The 14,054-nt window shown below is 43.7% G+C and overlaps 1 protein-coding gene across 1 annotated transcript in view; it reads right to left on the bottom strand.

The window, feature by feature from the left end:
• LOC311025379 (clathrin interactor 1-like) overlaps positions 1–7,041 on the bottom strand; it is a 30,276-nt gene extending 23,235 nt beyond the window's left edge. Inside the window, exon 1 of the mRNA XM_084028231.1 lies at positions 6,850–7,041. Coding sequence (XP_083884357.1) covers positions 6,850–6,890 — 41 coding nt within the window. The 5' untranslated portion in view covers positions 6,891–7,041. The remainder of the gene's footprint in view (positions 1–6,849) is intronic.
• Positions 7,042–14,054: the final 7,013 nt, after the last annotated feature.

Here is a 14,054-nt window from a genome sequence, read left to right as displayed (position 1 = left end):
GTGCCTGGCAGGTCCATGGTGGACAATGTCCACCTCATTCGGGATGTTTTGGACATCTCCAATTCACTGGGTTGTAGCACTGGTCTGATTTCTCTAGACCAGGAAAAGGCATTTGACCGCGTTGAACACAACTTCCTCTGGAAAGTTATGGAAAAATTTGGGTTCAGCGCTGGTTTCATAGCCAAGATCAAGGTGCTGTACAGTGATGTTGAGAGTGTGCTGAAATTTAACGGCGGTCTGTGTGCTCCTTTCAGGGTGTGTAGGGGTGTCAGGCAGGGCTGTGCTCTGTCCGGCATGCTCTACACACTCTCCCTGGAACCCCTCCTTAACAAATTACGAAACAATTTACAGGGCTTGGTTTTACCGGGTTTTAATAGTAACATTGTTTTAAGCGCTTATGCTGATGACATTGTTGTTTTTATTAAAAACCAGAGGGATGTAGACATTTTAACCAACATTGTAAAAAGTTTTAGCGTAGCATCGGCAGCGAGGGTGAATTGGGAAAAAAGCGAAGCCCTCGCTGTCGGTGAGTGGCGTGGCGCTCTCCCAGTTCTTCCCCAGAGCCTGACTTGGCAGAAAGATGGTTTTAAATACCTGGGGGTGTTCCTTGGGAAAGAGCACATAGTCAAGAAGAACTGGGAGGGCGTCACAGAGAAAATTGAGGGGAGACTTTCCAGGTGGAAATGGCTGCTCCCTCAAATGTCTTTTAAAGGTAGGGTATTGGTTTTAAACAATCTTGTAGCATCCCAACTGTGGCACCGTTTAACCTGTGTGGACCCCCCTTCAAACCTGCTAGCCCAGTTACAGAGGAAAATGGTAGATTTTTTTTGGGATGGTCTGCACTGGGTGCCACAAGGGGTGCTGTTTTTAACCAGAGAGGAGGGGGGACAGGGCCTCGTCCACCTGGCCAGCCGGACAGCCACTTTTAGACTACAGTTTTTACAGAAATATCTCACAGGCCCGGCTGACCTAGTGTGGAGAGATGTGGCCAGCTGTATTCTCAGACATGCAGATTACCTGGGGCTGGATGCTGCTTTGTTTTTAATTGATTCTAAATTTTTAAAATTAACTGGGCTACCTCCGTTTTACCAGAGTGTTTTTAAGTCTTGGGGCCTTTTTAACTGTAAAAGGTGCCCAAAGTCTGACTCTCTGTACTGGTTGTTGAGAGAGCCATTGATTCACAGGGCCAAGCTGGACATCAGCAGCAGCGTCACCCCCGGCCTGACGGTGGCGCTCATTAAAGCCAAGATCCTGTGCCTGCAGCAGCTGGTGGATGCAGTGGGGCCGGCGCTGAGTGATGCCCGGGCCTTGGGTTCTCTCCTGGGCCTGCACTCTGTCCGGGTGGCGGGGAGGCTCCTGGAGCTGTGGCGCCAGAAGCTCACTGGGGGAGATAGGAGCCTCCTCATGGACTATGGAAAAAGAAAGGCCAGACCGGACCCAGCAGACCCCTTCCCTGACGTCTCCCTGAGCCCAGGCCTGGGGGAACTCGCCGGCCCCCTGCTAGCTTCAGCATACCCCGAGAAGCTGACGATACACAAGGCTGACAAAAAGACTTGGTATTTTAATTGTGTGAAAACCATTCACAAGGCCAGACTGTGCCACCGTCCCCCCACTGTGTGGTCCAACAGACTGGGAGCAAATGGACCCGGCCCACAGTGGAGGATTTTATACCAACCTCCCCTAAAAAACGGACTGCCGACCTTCAGTGGAGAATTCTTCATGGTGCCGTAGCCTCCAATGCTTTTATCTCTGTTCTTAATCCTTCTGTTATTAACACCTGTCCATTTTGTTGCCTTCGAGAGACTATTTATCATGTTTTTACAGAGTGCAAGAGACTCACAAGTTTCTTCTCTCTTTTAACATTGGTTTTTAGTTTTTTTGATGTGGCTTTTACTGAGAAGGTTTTTATCATGGGAGCTGCCTACAAAAAAGGAAAAAAAGAAAAATGGCAGCTCCTTAATTTCCTCTCAGGTGAGGCAAAGATGGCTATATATATTAGCAGAAAAAACAGAGTGGAGAACAGAGAAGGGCAAGAGGCAAAGGCAGTGTGGCTGATAAATATTAGAGCGAGACTCTGGCTAGATTTTAGATTTTACAAACACATTAGAGATTTGGACTCTTTTAAACAGCGCTGGTGTTTTAATGACATTGTCTGCTCAGTGGTTGACGAAGAGTTGGTGTTTGCACAAGTTTTTAAAGGATGAGTTATATATATATTTTTTTTTAAAACATACTGGGATTTTAAAGCATTTTAGCACTTTTTCTGAACCGCTGAAATGTAAAAACCATATTTAAGTAAATAAAGTGTGTTGTTAAAATCAAATCTCTCTCTCTCTCGCTCTCTCTCTCTCTCTCGTTCAATCTATCGAACTTTATGCAAATTCACATACGGCGACTGGGCCGCCAACTCGACGTGCCGTATCCATCATGCGGAGCTCCTGCTCTACATAGACAATGAATGGGATGCGTTGATTTGACGTCCGTTGCCGGAGTTGGTGTGTCTGTACCTTCACGCGATTGTATTCGCGTCTATCGCGTCCAGTGTGAACGCCGCATTAATCTGCACAAAAAAGGAAGGCCACTTCTACCAGCTCTGTGGAGGTAGATCAATAATAGTGTATTCATCATGCCCAGCCAGGCACAACCAACAGCTGATGGGAGCTGATGTCTATTACTCCATCTAAAGCTCTTTTGAGCTCTCCGTCTGTGGTATTTCTAAACAGTATATTTCCTCTTATCTCCTTTCTTCTGTCTATTCACTCATTTTTCCTTTATGCAATATATAATTGCGTATATTTGGTTCTTTAAAGGATGGACCCAACTGGAGAATGTATGGTCTCAAACAGGTATGTATACTCCACTGAAATGTATTTAAAATAAGAAATTAAGACTGACATACAAACTATCCAAACAAAATCTAAATGACATAACCTGCATTGGCTGTATTAAAAAACTAAAATGTTGATAAACTAAGAGAGAACAAAAAAACAGAAACGACTTTAACTCATGCCTCTCTGCACTTCTCTGGCGTGAAGATAATAGATTGAAACAAGGGGATGTACTGATCTGCAGCACTATACATATATCAGAAAAACTATATGGTTGAGATAAGTTTGTTCTTTTCAGTCAAGATAAAGATTAATGTGTATAGTAATTAGGGCCGGGACTCGATTAAAAAAAATGATCTAATTAATTAGAGGCTTTGTAATTAATTAATCGAAATTAATCGCATTTTAATTGCATATCAGTATTTGACCTGAGAACAGTGAGAAGTAATTTTTTTCACATGGATTTTTAGTATACCATTGAATAATGACTGAATACATAAGCTTAAGCAACAAAATATTGTTTATTTTTGTTCAACCAAGTCCAACAGACCAGTGCATTTTTTGCCATTAAGTGTAGCATATTTAGAAATATAGTACATTTCAGAAATTCAGGTAGCCTATAGGTAGGTAGACCTTCTGTAAACTAACTGTAAAATAACACTTTGTTTTTTTAAGTAAAACACAATACTTTCAAGTACATTCAGAACATTGGAAACCCTGACTATTAGAAAACATCTCTTTGTTGGCGAGGGTTAACCCTCTGACGCTAGCTACCACGCTAGCGTCCACACTAGCTGCTATATGTTTTGCATTGAGGTGATACTTGAGGCTCGATGTGCTGCGGTGATATGCGAATTACGTGTTGCATAGCTTTCACACAACCATGCTCTTATCGACGCTTCCATCCGTTCGTTTCTTATAACAAAATTTCCCATCCACGGGGCCAACCAAAGCGGTCTCATCAGCTTCTTCATGTTCACTGTGGTTTGTTGTTGTATGAAGTCATGAACGCTAGTTGGTGCTCCAGTATAATCGGTCCGCCTGAAACTCATCCAGTGAGAAACATTCCACGGTGCAAAAATAAGTGCGATTAAGATGCGTCAATTTTTTTACGCGTTATGGTACAGACACACCAACTCCGGCAACAGACGTCAAGTCAACGGATCCCATTCATTGTCTATGTAGAGCAGGAGCTCCGCATGATGGATACAGCACATCGAGTTGGCGGCCCTGTCGCCGTATGTGAATTTGCATAAAGTTCGATAGATTGAACTTTATGCAAATGCCGTCCGTCCAACGCAATGCCGCCGGCTCCAGAAACTTCGTTCAAACTATCAAACTAGGCAGTGTTGATCAAATATGAATCCAGATTCTGTTACTGCACTACACATTTCCCGCCTCAAATGTTTTCAGAAACATGCTATAGTGTGTTGTTTAACTGTAAAATTAGATCGTTTGTGGCCCGGCCGCCATGTTGGACACGGCAGAGCGAAACTCAAGTCCCGCCCACTTCGCAGGACGTCTATCCAATTGATCCAACTTGAACACAGCCCACTCGCCGGTTCGTTCGGCAGTCCGTTGCGTCCATATCCGTCACTGCCGGAGTTGGTGTGTCTGTACCATTAAGGCCTGATTATGCTTCCGCGTAGTGATCACGCAACGGCCACGCAGTTGCTTGGAGACCGTGATGGTTCTGCGTTGGGTTTACGTGTCGAAATGCAATTCAATGCCACACCGGTAAAGGGCGCTATGTTTTTTGTAAAGACTGACCGACCGACTGAGACTCTTGACGTATATCGTCGTTAGCCTCGTTATAGCCTATTTGTTTACTTTCCGGCTTTAAACATCCACAATTTTTCAGAACTTGGTGTTTTATTTCTTTGTGCAAAAGCGACAAGGTGCAAACAATAAAACGAGGTGAAAACAATTAAAGTAGCCTATTAAAAGTTTAAATGGCGGTGTTTATGAGTGGAAACCGGATAGCGGTCTCCAGCGGATGTAGTTAGCGGACCAGCGGATGTAGTTAGTGGACCAATCACAGCCAATGCCGCTGCGTTGGTGTTGCGTCGCCTCGACGCGCGTCTAGGGGTACAGACACACCAACTCCGGCAGCGACGGATACGGACGCAACGGACCGTCGAACGCACCAGCGAGTGGGCAGTTCTGTGTTCAAGTTGGATCAATTGGATAGACGTCCTGCGAAGTGGGCGGGACTTGAGTTTTGCTCTGCCGTTTCCAACATGGCGGCCGGGCCACAAACGATCTCATTTTACAGTTAAACTACACGCTAAAGCATGTTTCTGAAAACATTTGAGGCGGGAAATGTGTAGTGCAGTAACAGAATCTGGATTCATATTTGATCAACACTGCCAAGTTTGATAGTTTGAACGAAGTTTCTGGAGCCGGCGGCATTGCGTTGGACGGACGGCATTTGCATAAAGTTCAATCCATCGAACTTTATGCAAATTCACGTACGGCGACAGGGCCGCCAATTCGACGTGCCGTATCCATCATGCGGAGCTCCTGCTCTACATCTACAATGAATGGGATCCGTTGACTTGACGTCTGCTGCCGGAGTTGGTGTGTCTGTACCATAGGATTTTTGGGAGGTACACGTCAGGCCCTTGCGTTGGACGTAAGGGGGGTCCGCAAGGACGTAAGGGGTCCGCAAGCCCCCTTGCGTTGTGTCGACGCGGAAGCATAACTCAGCCTTTAATTTTTATGTAATTAATTAATCTTAATTAGAGCATTAAAGTCCCGGCCCTAATAGTAATGTTTTTCATGTTTAGTTTGAACTGAAGCTATTGTTTATGGCTTACCTTTGTCCAGCTTTTCTGTCCATGTTCTTAGCTGAATATATGTCTATTAAGTACACTGAACACAACGTAAAACAGGATTCAAATCCCTCGAATATGTACACATACATGGCCATTAAAGCTGGTTTGGATTATTGCTGCTCTATGAAATATATGTCTGCTTCCTTAGTAAAGCTCCAGATAGTGACATCATCCTCATCAAAGGTTGTTTACTTGGTTATTAGATAAAAGAGCCTGTTAAAAAAAAAAAAAAAAAAACCCAGGATACTACTAGTCTACGTATATCAACTCATTGAAATCATCAGTGCAGCTTCTCTTTTTGTGGATTTGGTTTACTCAGCAAAGATATTCATATAGCTCAATGAGCCTCTTAGAACAACAGGACGTCGTTTTTCTCCCTCCTCCTCCTGGGTTACAGTATAATGACTATATACATTACCGTATATTGTACATTAAACTTGCAACAAAGGATATCACAAAGGCACACATCACCAAGAAGCACACGTAGTCTAGTGCTCAGACAAACAACACAGCGCAGTAGGATGCAACAGCAGCATTAGCTCTACAGTATGTTCTGTTCGGCCACCAGCTGGTTGTCTTTACTCTCCGGGACCATGGGGACAAGGGCCTCGTTGAGACATGGTCCATCGCTAATTGGGAGGGAATTTATGATCCATATATTGTTATCGAACCACTCATCTTTGCATCATTAACGCTTAGCTTTCCACACGGGATATACTATTATGTGAATGCATGGTGGAGGTAGCGGGCATCGCCAGGTTGGGACAGGGCGTGATTCTGCAGCTGCACCAACAGAATCAGTACACAGACCCGACCTGGGCTTAGCAATGCTAACGGAATTGTCTAGCTAACGGGATAGCTTTCGTGATGGATCGGAAATAAATTAATTTACGGGATATAATATTGTATTTCCCTCCGTCCTGCATATATAAGCGCAGGACATCTACAATGTGAGACACCGTTGTAGAACGCATATATCTATTTAGGCCAACAGGTTGAACATTGGCAGCTAGCCAGCTAGTCGGAGCAAACAGCTGAGGGGCTATCGTCGTGACGTCACGGCCTGTATACACTCCTCTGTCAGCGATAAAAGCTGCTGATGCTGCCCGGCTAAACCCGCCTAGCTAGCCAGTTAGCTTAGCAGCCACTTAGCTCTTTAGCTCCACCTGCTCATCGGTACTCACGCTTTGTCCACCAGCTCTCTGACTTTCCACATATTCAGCATCTCCGCGCGGAACTGCGGACTCGCCGCCTCGATACGACGTCACCCCCGTGTTTCTAGGACCCACAAGTCGGAGGAGGTAGCCGGTTACCGACGACAATCCGCCCCAACTCCTCTATTAGCTCCGGTAGTACACTCTACAGTGGCCGCTGCGGTTAACGGATCACCCCCAGTTGCTACGGAAACGTCGTTCACCTCCTACGTCACTGGAGCGTCGAGATGTTCCCGTTGCTCGCGGGCTGTATTCATCAGTTATCGTATGAGTTTTGGCTGAAAGCTAAATGACACGAGAACAGTGTGGCAACGACGATGATACAATTGAGTCTTGCCCAATGTCTTGCCCAAGGACACTACAGCACCGCAGTAAGAACGGTGGATGTTGGGTTCAGAGTTTATCTTCATGATGGTCTGAAAGAATAAAATGGACAACTTCGAGGTTGCTGTCTCTAAAAACGTTGTTATCTCCCCTTTAAAAACCACTATGTAGAACTTAAAAATTCTATAAACCTATTTCCCCTTAATTATGGTAACATACTCCAAGGAGCTGTTTCAAACGTTTGAAAGTCATATTCGACAAACAACTTTGATGCTTTTAATGACTGGTTCATGAATACGGTATGTTATTCGTTCATAATAAATCAATCAATTTCACACGTTTCAGTATGTTATAATAAAAAAAATGCAGGGGAAACTGGCATGAGTGTGTGTGTGTGTGTGTGTGTGTGTGTGTGTGTGTGTGTGTGTGAAAGTAAAGTTTAGGAGTGTGTTATTTATCTTGGAGGTGTTTACAGGACATTAAATCCGCTGCGTGCTGACTACGCCTAGTCTACGAAACTAGGGCCCTAAATGTAATTTTAATCAATCAAAGAGATTATGATTATTTTTGCTACAAGATAATGAAGTATCTAGCTAACACTAGCAAAATATTACCTCATGACCTGACCAGAAAGAACACTTGGATACAGAACCCGGAGGCAGAACACTCGCAGTCAGATCAGCCACAAAACATTTTCCAGCCAGGAAAACACATTGCCTGTATCTATGATGATGACTGGTTCATTGGAAACATTGTTGAAGGTTCAGATGAACATGGTGACGTTTTTGTGAAATTAATCTATGGACGCAGTGCTCGCCAATACAAACGTGATCAAAAGGACCATGACAAAATGATGTCACTGCTTCCACAATTTCTTGAATAATAGTTATCCATAGATGAATTTCACAAAAACGTCATCATGTTCATCTGAATGTTCAACAATGTTTCCAATGAACCAGTCATCATCATAGCAATGTATTTTCCTGGCTGGAAAATGTAGTAAAATGTAGTGGCTAATCTGACTGCGAGTGTTCTGCCTCCGGGTGTTCTGTATCCAAGTGTTCCGAATCTGATTGTTGTTCTGCATCGACATCTGTGAATATTGTATCCTGTGATATTCTTTTCATCCATATCTTATTATTGGAAATTGGTTTAAAGCAATGATGCGATCGTGTTCCACTGATCGTTTTGGCCGAGGCGTAACGTCTCTCCAATTTGTACATTTCATTGTGTTTTTTAATATCTTCTGCACTAACAAAGAAGAATGTAATGTTCTTAATGTTTTCTTTTGCCCATTGAAACATCTCCATTGGTGTCAGAATATGGTTTGCATCAGTGGCCTGCAGACTTGCTTGTGCTGCAAGTCGCTTGTCACAGGCGGGTCTCTTTCATCAGGGATAAGGGGTTAATCTGTGATTTTCAGGTAATTAATGGCCAGCAGTCTAAATATTTAATTGTTTGCCATCACTGAGCATAATACTAAGTTATTTCCACTATCTTCATGCTTTATCATCACAAAATTCTCCCTGATCTACATTCCAGACTTCTGGAAAAAAAGTCCGAAATGCTGCATTTTGACGAATAAAATTCTTATGATGGAGCTTCATAGTCAAAGGTTTTATTTCATTAAAAGAAAGAACAAATATGTATCTTTATCTGGTATAAATCCCATTAGGATCATCAAGTGCCCACGTGGTCATTTGGGGGTCCAAATATGGGGTTCCAAAAGATTCACCTCTGCCCGGGAGGGTTTTTGGACCCCCATAAAACCCCCACCAGTGGTACCACACCCTTCAAATTCATTTTGGCAAGAGCAAAGGTCCCAAATATAACAAATAATCCTGTTTAGAATAAATGTGATCATTAATCGTGGTGCTAGGAGCACCCAAAAAGTGAAAAATAATTTTGTCCGTCGAAAAAAAATTGGACTTTGGTGACCCACCTCTCACCCAAACAGTAAGGAATGTTGATTCTGCATTCTATTCTTCTTCTTCTAATTGTGTAGTACACATTACAATGAACTAACAGACCCATTTTCAGCCTTCTATCACTATTAGAACAGAAGTTATGGGCCTCCAAAAATGCCAACAAATGAAATGCGAAATTCCAATGTGTCAAAAAGGGGTGTGGCACTTGAAATTCAAATGGACGCCACGGGCAAACCGTTTGAGATATTGACCTGAAACTTTAGATTCCCTCGTTTGGTAACATAAGGCATATTTTCACCGCTTTTCAGCAAAATCTGAGAGGTGTCATGTACATGGGTGGCTGAGTTGGCACGGAATTACCCTTTTTATTTTAAGTGCAAATAGATTTGTTTTAGAAATGAGACATTTTGACTAGACATAAGAAGTATTTGGTAAGATTTAGATTTTTTCAGTGAACCTTTGAATTAAACATGGTTTACTGTGTTAAAATACTCAACATCATTTAATTTTCTGCTTTAGACATAAGAAACAACTTGGTTAAGGACAAGCTACAAATCTTGGTTATATTTAGGAGAGTAAAACAACTTTGGTTATGTTATGTTTGCATTTATATGTATAAGCAATGCCTAAGTCATGGCTGCCTAAGTCACTTTTATTTGTTAGGCAACTGATGATGGGTCTTTTTCTTTTTGCATACTTGTTCATACATCTGGTTGAATGCACTGTTACAATCCATCCATCCATCCATTGTCTACCGCTTATCCTGTATTCATTGTCACAGGGGGGCTGGAGCCGATCCCAGCTGTCATGGCGTTGCTAGACATAAAGCTCTACTGGGGCACAGGCCCCCTATTACTAAAATCACAAAAAACATCCTTGAATTCCCGCTGCGTGTATGAAATGTGCTATACAATGTGTTACACCTTTCCTGTTCCTTGGCCCTCAGACCGTAGTCGGGGAGCACAGGGGAGACGTTCCCTCCAGGGCCGATGTCTTTTCGGGGGTAACACCCTTCACTATAACCGGCAGTGGGTCTGTTTATAGGTCGGAAGACACGGGCACGGATTCTTGGCGTTTGGTACTTTATTTAACAGTACACGTATACGCAAAACCACAACCGGACTTGTTTTGTTCCTCCTAGACTGACACTCGGGCAATCGCACGTTCACTCATTCGTCGACTCATTCGCTGACGTCACGCTCACACACACACACAGACATTCTCGCGCACACACATACGCCACTCTCGTAACAAATGTGCTATATAAACTTCCCTTGCTTAGCCCACTATTACTGCCACAGCCATACTGCTGCTGCTAAAACTGAAAGGTAAAAATGTAGAGATATTAATCTCTAATTCATATTTATTTCAACATACATAATGAACATGCTCAACATGTTTTTGTTGATTTTGGAGTATCATTCCCACATTTGTGAATGAAGAACATCAGACTTTTGGGGTTGGGGAAATCACTGTGACTGTAAATCTTATTTTAATGCTGTGCCATCACTTGGTTTTCAAAGTACTATAAATGAAATTGTATTAAAATTAAAAGATAATGGGGGTAAACCGTCAGCTATCTAACTCCTATGAAACAACACAAAGAGTGATCTGTGATTCAGAGCAGCAGGAATGAGGACTGGTGGTGATTATTGAGTGGTAATAGAAATGTGTAACACGTCGTTGCTTGTGTTACTTACTGGAACGACCGCAACACTATCAAAAACTATGCGCACTGTGCCGCTTCAAGCCGGCTACTGCGGGCATCGGGGCGAGCGGAGCAGGTGGGAGAGAGAAGTGGATCATACCATGACGTGATGGGGGGGTCTGTTGTATTTTTAAAGTAAACCATATCGTGTCTATGGTTTTTTGACCATGTTTAAGCTTGTCAAACACGGACTTGCGTTTAAAAAACAACATGACTGATATTTTTTTTTTTGCATTTATCTATGCGTGCGCCGCGGTGGCCCGGCTATGACATGCACACTGCCGTGCACGGACGTAATGTGTGCGCCGGACCCGGACCACAAGGTGCGCGCCTCAGCTTGTGTTTTGGGTTTAACTGCGTTGGTTTGACATTGTGGATGAGAAAGAAAATCCATTCTTTTACCGTTATTATCAATATAAATGAATCCACTGCACTGCCAAATATAGTAGCTCGTTAAAACTCGAACGTGAGATTTTACTGGGGCACGGCAGATCAATACTGGGGCACGTGCCCCACTAAAAGAGGTCTAGCAACGCCCATGGGCAGGGTACACCCTGGACAGGTCGCCAGTCTATCGCAGGGCCGACATCTAGAGACAGACAACCATTCACACTCACATTCACACCTACGGGCAATTTAGAGTCATTTATTTATTTATTTCGGGCAGTTAAATCATCATCATCACACATCTTTGTTCAATAATACAATACACATGGCCGAAAGTGAAGCCAAGGCTTATCTAGTCCCGCCCCTGCACAGGATAAAATCTTCATCATAATATTTTCTTATCTTTTGCATTTTTCATTTGACATAACATTTTCTTTTACTTGTGACATTTGACATAACATGTTACAGCAAATGTGCCAGTGTTGTTTTTTTAGTGTTGGTGTAAATTAACAGGGGTTACTATTAATTTTACTCAGAATTGATCAAAATTAACTCCCCCTAGAGTTATGGAAAGCCGTTTGAGCATTTATTCAATATCCTTGATATCGGACTTAAGGTCCATGTACTAGTAAGCTTTTTGTCCTCACTAGTAAGACAATTTGGCGCACTAGTTGAACTACTAGGGCGCACTAGTAGAACAACTGTGTCTTACTAGTAACGTTTTTCTACTACTAGTGCCACTTTTGGCCTACTAGTGCGCAATCAAACCTTACTAGTAAACTACTGTGCTGCACTAGTTACACTACTAGGCCCTACTAGTAGGCATGTGCCACGCACTAGTAGCCTCCTGGACCCTACTAGTAGCACCAAAATGCCCACTAGTAGCACTAGTAAGGCATTTTTGACCTCACTAGTACTACTAGTAAGTACAAAGATGTCCACTAGTAGTACTAGTAAGGTATATTTTACCTTACTACTTCTACTAGTAACAGCGAGAATGCCCACTAGTAGTACTAGTGAGAGCCAAAATGTCCACTAGTACCACTAGTAAGGTGTTTTTTACCTCACTAGTACTACTAGTAGGGCCCAAATTGTCTACTAGTACTACTAGTAAGAGCCACAGCAACCACTAGTAGCACTAGTTGGGATATTTTGGACCATACTAGTACTACTAGTAAGGGAGAAATGCTCACTAGTTGAACTAGTAGAAGCCAAAATGCTTACTAGTAACACAAGTTTCACAAAATGTTAATGGGGAGGTGGGAAAGAAGCATGCATTGAGGCTTCCTATTGGCTCTCTAATTCAAAATAAATAGTGCCAACCAATCAAGACTCAGGATTTTGTCATTATCCCACCTGCTTCATTTGCATTTTGCACACTAGTACTACATGTTGGCCTGACGAAATGCAACTAGTGACACTAGTGGATTCATGGCGCAGCTTACATGTTAACTAGTATGTACCAAAATGTCCACTAGTAGTACTAGTACGGCATTTGTGACGTTACTAGTACAACTAGTGTGGGCCAGAATGTCTACTAGTACTACCAGTAACAGGCAAAATGTCTACTAGTAGCACTAGTAAGATATTCATGACCTTACTAGTACTACTAGTAGAGGGCAACATGTCTACTAGTAGTACTAGTAACAGCCAAAATGTCTACTAGTAGCACTAGTATGGGCCAAAATGTGTACTAGTAGCAAGAGTAAGTGGCAAAATATCCACTAGTAGCACTAGTGGGGGACTTTTGCACCTGACTAGTAGTACTAGTAACATCAAAAATGCTCACTAGTGTTACTAGTGACGGATATTTTTTTCTTACTAGTGTTGGGGACCTAACCGTTAGGACTACACAATGCGGCCTACAAAAGCCTACACATGCGGCCAGGACAAAGGGACAAAGGGGATTAAAACTACACCGCCATTTTAGTTTCACTTCTCACCCAGGTGAGGAATGTGACGTCACAACGGGCGCCCCAGGGGGTCCCCTGGAGCGGCCTGAGCTTTATAAACCGAAGCCGCCCGGAGAACGCTCTTATTTCACTCTTACTCCGACTCCTACTCTGGCCTCTTCCTACAACCGGCGCAACACCACGTTGCAACGGGAGGCGACCCCCTCCCGCAGCGCACCGCTGCAACAAGAGGAACCAAGCCGGTTCCTGCCGTCCAGCTACCAGACGCTGTCTGAAGTAAGCTGACTAAATCGCCAAGCCGCGATTATATCGCCGTCCGTGGAAGAAAGAAACACGGACTGTTTTCTTTATTTGAGTTTGATCAACGAGAGGAAACCCGCTCCGCTCTCGTCTGGACGAAGCCGACTCATCACGTCCCCCGCTGACGCCGGGGACTCACGAACCACCGCCGTTACGGAACGCCGTCATCGTCTTACGCAACGATACCAGTAAGAGGCTATCAGTCTGGGCAGAGACACAAGTGATAGTGTAGGATATGCTTGTAATTCTTGTTGTGTTTCTGATCGCGGACCGCCGAGTCCGTTGGTTCATGTGCTGCTGTATTTGAATACTGATCGTGATCGCCGCTGGGTTGATTTCTGTAACAGTGTTTTCGACTAACCTCCGCCATATTCGCGATCTCAGAAAGCCTCTACTATCAGTTAAAAGACCCGTCTCGCGGAATAAACGCCAGTTCATTCACGCGAGCCCGTGTGATAACGGCACGCTTTCTGTCCCTCCGAATATCGCTCGCGCATCCTCTATCTTTGTTTGTGTCCCGCTAACACACACACACATACACGCCGCACACACGTGTCCTAAGCCAGCTGTTCCCGGCGGGCGCTAGGGACATAGCTACATCTGGTGGCTACATAC

Source organism: Eutrigla gurnardus (genome assembly GCF_963514095.1).
Source record: "Eutrigla gurnardus genome assembly, chromosome: 15".
In the NCBI taxonomy this organism is placed as follows: domain Eukaryota; kingdom Metazoa; phylum Chordata; class Actinopteri; order Perciformes; family Triglidae; genus Eutrigla; species Eutrigla gurnardus.
Note: the sequence above shows the minus strand (reverse complement) of the source record. Positions and strands in the feature narration are given on the sequence as shown.